Genomic DNA, 8,224 nt, shown 5'->3' on the forward strand with positions numbered 1-8,224 from the left:
TTGAATTTAAGGAGGTTACCGCGGTATTTATATTACCGTACCACCCTGCTTGTCTCCCGTATTTTCTCAACTGCATGGAAAAAAAATGCCATCGGTCTGTCCAGAGCAGGTCACGTACTCTTCTGTCCAGGTTAGTTTGGTAGTTAGCACATGGCTTACACTCTCAATCTCTTGCATTGCAACCGATCGAGTACTGATTCAATATTTTGCATCATGCGGCTGGCTCTTTCTTTCTTGAACAATTCAGCTACACAACCAACATCAATATACGTACTTCTAGTAGTAGTATATAAACAAGGAGTACCTCATTACAACAAATCTACTTGGCTGTATCCCTGTGTGCCTTCAAGAATTAACAGCAGCTATATCTAGCTGGCTAATCACTAATGGTGAGCTCCCCATTATGATGAAAAAAAAAAGGACAAACAGTAGTAGTTCTTTTTAAGATGGAATTCATTTAAGAATACTCCGTAGTTGGTAGCCACTAATCCAGTGCACATGCATGTTGACTTTCCAAACCAACAATAGGATATTATGCACGGATAGACTAATGAATGAATACTAATTTATTTTTTTGGCGGTCCATCTTCCAGAAGAAAATCTTGCTTGTAAAAGGCTCATTTAGTTACTTGCTTTCTACCCGTCATGAAAGAAAACGTGGAGACCACTGTGACATATATAGTGATAAAAAAAACAAGGACAATTAATTAAAAGGACTAAAGGGATGAAAATCATATACTAAGATAAGGTTCCCTGACTATGAATGACACATGGCCACATGTTTACTTTTAGCCTAGACACTTGAGATATATTAATTATTAAATTCTTTTCACTGTCTACTACTTCTTCCGTCCTAAAATCCAGATTTATTGTGTTAAGATGTGTCAAATTTCATTCTAAGTAATAAAATTTTGGGACGAAAGTCGTATACTAGCAGTAATAACTTTTCGTGTACCAAATGGGTGTGGTAAAGAATTATATGAAAAAAGATTGGGTTATAGCTTAATGAAAAGTATGTAATTCAAAGTTTTACAAGTGATACAACAACGTGGTTTGCATAATGCGTCAAAGAGAGAGAGAAAAAAAAGAAGAGGTCAACAGGAGAGAGAGGGGGGCTGGTTTGGCTTGGCTGTTACAAAGACAAAGAATGACATGCGGGCCCAGAGAGGCGGACCGCGTCCCTTTTGACGATATCTCATCTCACCCTCTCCTCGGCCGCGTAAATCCCATAAATAAATTCTTCTTCTTCTTTTTGTTTCCTTGCCAAATCCCATCTCCATTTTCCTCTCTTTCTCGTTGCGATTTGAGAATTCGCCTTCTTCTTCCTCCTCTCGCCTCCTACCTCTTGCTGCAGCGCACGGCGCCGCGCCGTCATCTCGTGCTTGTATCCTTGTTCTTCATCTTCTCTCACCTTCCCTTGAGAAGATTTGTTATTACTAGTTTAATATTTCTAAGAAAGAGGAGAAGAGGAGAGGAGAGGGTGGTAACGCAGCGTTAGGTGGGGGCGTGCTAGGGAGTCAAGAACAGAAGGAAGGGAGGCCCAACTGCTCCATCCTCCCTTTCCCCAAATCCACTCCTTCCTTTCGATTTGCCTCCTTCCTTCCTTGGTTCATTCATTGATATTTGCACCGCATTTGAGGAAGAATGTGCCCGCTGAGGGTGATCCTAATCTTCCTCTCCGCCACCATCGCCGGATTCTTCCTCATCCGGGGCCTCAACGCCGATCCCGACCTCCACGACGATGCCGACGCCTCCGAATCCCCAAGGGAAAGGCCCCCCGTGCCCCTCCATTCCAAGGTAATCAAACCAAAAAAAGGGAAAAAAAAACCATTCTTTCTTGGTCGCTCCATACTATTCTTGGGTTAGGTTACCTCACACACACGTTTCATGACATCCCTTGCTAGAGGACTAACGCTTCAATTCTACTGCTTAATTCCTGCTACGAGCCCCATGTACCCCGTCTCATATGGCAAATCACAACATTGTCTTGTCTTTGACTTCTAGTTTGCTGTTGCTGGATATGGAAGCTAGCGATTCTAGGAATGCTTTCTTCTTACGGCTGAAAAAAAAGAAATCTTCTAGCTAACTTTCCTATGAAAGGGGACGAAAATCATGTGCTTTGGAAATGTTTCTGGCATATGCCTAATTTTCAGATAAATCACAACCATATGTTTCTTTTTAGTGCACACAACATGTTCTCTCTTGTTTTTGTTTTTTCACAGCAGTACTTCACTACACATAATCGACTCATGCACAGCAACAACAAAAAAAATCCAATGGCTTTCATGCTAATTTTTAGATTCACGGCTTCATTTTCGGTCATTTTTTTCAGCCTTATAACAATTAGAACAAATGTTTCAGTACAGTATTGTTGGTTCCTGCTGATTGTCTAGAGCTTGGAGGTTGAAAAGGAACTAACACCCGTCATTCCAAACTTATATGCAACCACTGTTATAATACGATAAGCAAAGATATTGCCTGTTCTTATTCCAAAGAAAAAAAAACTGCATGCAAATTATCAGGAATCATACTAAAAAATGAGCTATTTTGAAGTATTTCTATAGTTGCAGTATGCTTGATAACAAATCTTAAACAGCGACATGTAGTTGGCTAGTTGGCAGTGCTTCTTACATTGTGTTAAACCATGGTATCATGGTTTTACATTATGAACCTGTCCTTATGGATTATGTAAGCATAATAGTTTATACACTGGAGATGCTGGATTGTTGAAAGAAGTACTAGGGAAAAGATTGGGTTGTTGTCCTGTTGACGATGCCTGAAATTTATATTTCCAGGCCCACAAACTTATAATCCTCTCTTTTTTTTCTTAAAAAAAAAATTTATAGCGGAAGAAGATTTTTTCTTCAGGGTGGAGCGCATCAGAACGCCGTACGTACCACCTACGAATAATAGGTAGCCCCACCCCAGACAGAGTTTGTGAGCCGTGTAATTGGCGACCATTTCGCGCGGTTCGGGTCAGATAGCAAGCAAATCGTCCTATATCGCGGAAGCTGGATTATTACGGGCCATATTTGGTCTTGAGCCCCAGTTTTTGTTCCAGTGTTGAATCTTTTGATGTATGTAGTAAAAATGGGTGCTGGCATCATATCTTCATGCTTCCTAACCAAGCTACAGCATAATATTGGATTTTATTTCGTTGCTTGCCACATAACTTTCTCTCTATTGAAGTATAATTTTGCATGAAACTGTAGGTTGGGTCGGCTTTGAAAACAGGATTCTGGACGATGGTGGACATGGCAAGTGGGAAATACCTTTGGCGCACTCTTGTTTCACCACCAACAAAATGTGAATCTGAGAAGGCCCAGTGATGGAGTTCTGATATTTATATCATTGTTGATTTGGGAATAGACGTAACCCCCTATTGTGGTTAGATTCTGTTCTTGAAGTGTAATATGATGGCAACTGTAACATGAGGATTACATCTTGAAGTAAATGTACAAAATAGTTCACGTTTGAGCCTTTTCATGTAACCTAAAACAATGAGTGGAGAATTGGGGGCAATGCTGAGAGTATGACTTATTAATACATGAGATTTGGACTGAAGTTTCTGAATACAATAGTTGGACACTATTCTTTATTTTCCTGTTGAAATGATGCTTGTTTTGTTTTGTTGAAATGATACTTCAATATTAGCTTTCTTCCTTTCTATGTGTTGTTTGAAGTATCTGGTCCAGGACTGTGTTTCTGAAATGTCCTGTTAGGTGCCTGGTATTTGTGATGGCGCTTATAAAGCAAGGGGCAACAATTTCATGGTTGATGTCACATCTTATGGTAAGTTCTTCAGGTAAGATATGTGGCTGTGATGTGCAAAAGAAAATTAGCTGTACTCATCCTGGTAAGATTACTGGTATTGCTGGAGGCTGGAGCATATACATACATGCTTCAAAACACGTATATATATGCTGCCGCCTGCCGGAAGATTAGGTAGGGGGTTGCAAATCAAATCACAGTGTCTGCAAGGCACAGTTGTACCCTCCTAATTACAGTCCAGCAGAAATGTGGACGACAAAATGCATCGTAGCAGATAAAAGCATTGCTTCATAGAAACCAAAACGATACTCTCACTAGTTTCAGAAAACCCGTTTTATGTTATAGTAGCCAAATGGGTAGCATATGGACTTGTGCTTGACCATCCAGGGGGCTTGTTGATCATCTTTGGTACCACGGGGAGGCACCATCTGCAGGCCAGTGAGGACAGCAAACTCCATGTGAATTTCGTCATCTTGCATCATAGAAGAGAACATCTTGGCGACGCAAAATCTGCCAGAGCCGAGGCTGATGAGGTCGAGCCGAATCGGCGACCAGGATTCAGGTATGTCGAGGTCCAACCAAGTGTGTAGCTGACCCTGTGCAATATTGGTGAGATCACAAGCGCACAAGCTATGGGGGTGGTGGCATGATAGTCCGAACCAGAGCTTGAGCTCCGGCACATATTGAGCTTTGCCTAAGAATGGCATTGACCAGAGGCTGCTTATAGGCCGCCATTGACGGCTCACCGTGTCAAAGGCGTGAGTGCCACAGAGCTTGGAAGAAACGTAGATAGTGTTGTGTAGGAGGTAATTGTAGTTTGGGTGGTCGTTGTGAAGGGCGGCGGCGGTAGAGAACGCCATATGGGGATCCTTTCACAAAAAACCCCATAGCTGAGCACCTCGAAGCAATGGTTGCTGGTAGTGGGGTGGTGTCTGAGGTTGAGGACGTAGAGGCAGTCCGGTTCTTGGTTGATGGAGACGGCCATGGCATCATACCCCTTGGAACAATTGAGGTTGGGGAAGTGGACGACGGAGTAGGAGGCGGCGTCGAAGAGCACGGTGTGTCCATGGTTGTCGGCGGTGAGGATCTTGGTCTCGTCGTCGCCGAGAAGGGTGACCAAGTCGAGAGATCTTTCATTCCGGTGATGCATTGGGGTGGGCTGGAGGTTGAGCAAGGGACATGGGAAATTGCGGAACCTGTCCATGAAATGCAGCGCCCCTGGATGCGGCCTCTTGCCATCGTGATCGATGTAGGACTTGGCCATGGCTGCTGCTTCGGCTGCTCTCGCTGATGGGTAGAAGAGACGATTGGCGGGTATGCGGCGCAGAGAATACAAGTCGTCGTGGTTGTTGTGCACCAACAGATTCAGATATCGCCGTCGACCCATCGATCTCCAAATACCCTACTGCCCTGATCAATCGAATTAGAGAACAAGTTATTAGCAGGCGGCGGCGGTGAAGTCAGATGGATTAGATGAAGGCGAAACAGAGAACTCGTGCCTTTGGGCTATATATGGCCCGACAGGCCACAGCCTAGGGCCTTCTTCTTGGTTCTTGCACGGTAGTTGACAACCAGCAAGAAAGTTGATTATTTTCTGATTGGATTGCTCCCCTATCATCTACTCTATATATATGCTGATAACTGTACAAACTCTGATGCTGATTAAATGTGCCCTTCTCAGCTGATTTGCCCCCCCTTTCCCCTTTTTTTTCCTGAAAAAAAAAGAGAGGAGTTTTGATGCTTTTATTGAGAGAAACATAGTAAGGTTTTTTTTGGTACCACTAGGTAATTGCAGAGGACACCACCTTACAAGGAGATAACAGATAGAACATTTTAACTATCAATCCTAAACCAAAAGATAACAGCCCAAATATAAAGTGGAAATTAGATAAGGTGGCAAGCTATAAGATAAACTACTGCAGAAGACAACCGAACCACTTGGCCCTTTTAGAGGGTTAAATCAGATATAATATTTACACGGTCTGAAAATAAGCAAGTTACTTATATATTTTCAATGTTTTAATTTTATTTTTCTACCCTATCACATGAGACATTCTTACATTGGCTCTCACCCTTTAGGTTGGTTTTACTTCATATTCACATGTTCCAGGAAGGAGAACTGTGCAGGCATTGCAAGAGGCAACAAATTTATATCATATCTATCAAGCACTCCATCAACTAATTATCCCTTCTCCATGAATAAATTTGTTTTCCTCCAAGTAATCAGATTATGAAGCGGAGACAACACATGACTTTGTACTGATGCAAGGAATTCAGAACTTGTATTTGCTCAACAACATATACGGATGAAGCTTCTGGTTGCAGAGAGGTAGTGAAAACCAGGAGATGACAGTAAGATACATATTGTTGTACCACTAACTAGCTAGCAAAATGACACGCCAGCCCAGTAATGTCATTCAGTTAGGACCAAAAAACACTGGAATATTACATGCCACTAGCTAGTTTAGAATTCCAATCCTACTTAACTGGTAAGTATACCACCACTAATTTACTTGATCATTAGTCTCTTATAGTCCACTAGAAATGTGGACGCAAAATTGCATATCAGATAAAAGCATTGCTTCAGCCTTCAGATATCAAAATGAATAAGATTAGGCCATATGGGCTGATTCATAGAAATCATAACGATAATTTAGTTTCAGATAGAACACTCGGCCAAATTTAGTTCAGCTGACAAGGAAAAATCTTCAGTCTCCACTGTTTTCGCTGCCTTTCCATTTCTGACAAGATAGCTCTCTTGAAGATACAACCAGCAAGAGTGATACTGCTTCATACAATTAGCAAAGTAGACTCTTACAGACCATGCACTAATTTAGAGTTCCAAATTTTCAATCCTACTCACTAGTCCCTTACAGTCCACTGGAAATATGGATGATAAATTGCATATCAAACGAAGCATATTGTTTCATATGAAAATGAAATCAGTTTAGGCGAACCCACTCTGCTTCATATATAGCAAAATGATATTAGTTTCAGAACCAATTCGATTTGCGTTAGAATGGGTACACACATATCAGGTACTAATCAGAAATATTATACCTAGATAGCACTACTGATTTAGAAATCCAATCCTATTAATTACTAATTAACTAGGGTCTCTTACAGCAGTCCACTAGCTAGCTAGAAACATGCATGATATAAAGCTTATCAGAATAAAGCTAGCACTAATTGCTTCAAATATCAAAATGAAATTAGGGCACATATGCTAGATAGCTGCTTGATAGTAAAACCCTCAGCTTCAGATAACCCATTCGATTTCATAGTCCCAAAAGTTGTAGTACATGGACTTGTGCTTGATCATCCGGACACCACCTTGATCATCACCATCTTTACCACAAGGTCCAACCATCTGTAGGCCAGTTAAGACAGCGAATTTCCCCTGAATCGGGTCAGAGTCCATTGTGTCATCGTCATCGTAATCAGAGAAACCCAATGTGCAGTCACCTGCAATAGAACGGAAAATCTTGACGACGCAAAACCTGCCACAGCCCAGGTTGATGAGGTCAATGTTATAGGGCAACCAGGATTCAGGTATGTCGAGGTCCACCCAAGTGTGCTGCTGCTGCACCGTGGGTGGCTTTGCTGCATCGGAGAGGAGATCACAAGCGCACAAGCTGTAGGGGTGGTCGACGGATAGTCCGAACCACAGCTTGAGCTCAGGCACATACTCAGCTTTGCCATCGAATGGCATTGCCCAGCAGCCCAGGCGACGCCACTGACGCCCCACTGTGTCGAAGGCGTAAGTAGCATCTGGCTCCATAGAAGAAACATATATAGTGGAGTTGTCAACCACCGTGTAGGAAGTAATGTCGGCATGCATGTAGTTGGCAAAGGGCGGCGGCTGTAGAGAACTCCAACAGGGAGTCCTCCCACGGAAATCCTTACAAGAAGAAGTGTAGTTGAGCACTTCAAAGCAGTAATCCTTGGTTTCAGGGTCAGCACTCTGGGACATCACGTAGAGGCTGTCTTCATGCCACATGTCGCCACTAATGTTGTTGTTGGTGTTGGTGTTTTTGATGGAGAGGGAAATGGCTGCACAGCCCTTGTCAGAAATGAGGTTGGGAAAGGCAAAGATGGTGGAGGAGTCGGCGTCAAAGACGATGGTATGTCCACTGTGGTCAGCAATGAGGATCCTGTTCTCATTGCCGAGGAGAGAGGCGAACTCGAGATTCCTATGTCGACGCTGGCCATCCCAGGGGGTTGATCTCCAAGGTGTGGAGGCCTGGATGTTTCCTGCCATGGTGCTCCTTAACGTACGCGTTGAATGATTCTTGGGACTTTGCCGTGGCCTCTTCAGCTGCTCTTGTTGATGGGTAGAAGAGATGATTTGCAGGTATGCGGCGCAGAGAATACAGTCCACTGCGGGCATTCTCCACCACAAGGTTCAGAAATCGCCTCCCCATATCTTTTTCCGAACCAAAACTGATCTTCT

The 8,224-nt window shown here is 42.9% G+C and overlaps 1 protein-coding gene and 2 pseudogenes across 1 annotated transcript; 1 reads left to right on the forward strand and 2 right to left on the reverse strand.

Moving 5' to 3' along the window:
• The first annotated feature begins 1,235 nt into the window (after positions 1 to 1,235).
• On the forward strand, positions 1,236 to 3,578 carry LOC127754298 (uncharacterized). Its single transcript, XM_052279778.1, has 2 exons — positions 1,236 to 1,797; positions 3,213 to 3,578. The coding sequence occupies exons 1-2, from the start codon at positions 1,645 to 1,647 to the stop codon at positions 3,327 to 3,329; spliced, it is 270 nt and encodes an 89-aa protein (XP_052135738.1). The 5' UTR covers positions 1,236 to 1,644; the 3' UTR covers positions 3,330 to 3,578.
• Positions 3,579 to 4,091: 513 nt separating this feature from the next.
• On the reverse strand, positions 4,092 to 5,158 carry LOC127754574 (uncharacterized; annotated as a pseudogene).
• Positions 5,159 to 6,935: 1,777 nt separating this feature from the next.
• LOC127754297 (uncharacterized) lies at positions 6,936 to 8,224 on the reverse strand (annotated as a pseudogene).

Source organism: Oryza glaberrima, chromosome 11 (assembly GCF_000147395.1).
Source record: "Oryza glaberrima chromosome 11, OglaRS2, whole genome shotgun sequence".
NCBI classification, from domain to species: Eukaryota; Viridiplantae; Streptophyta; class Magnoliopsida; order Poales; family Poaceae; genus Oryza; species Oryza glaberrima.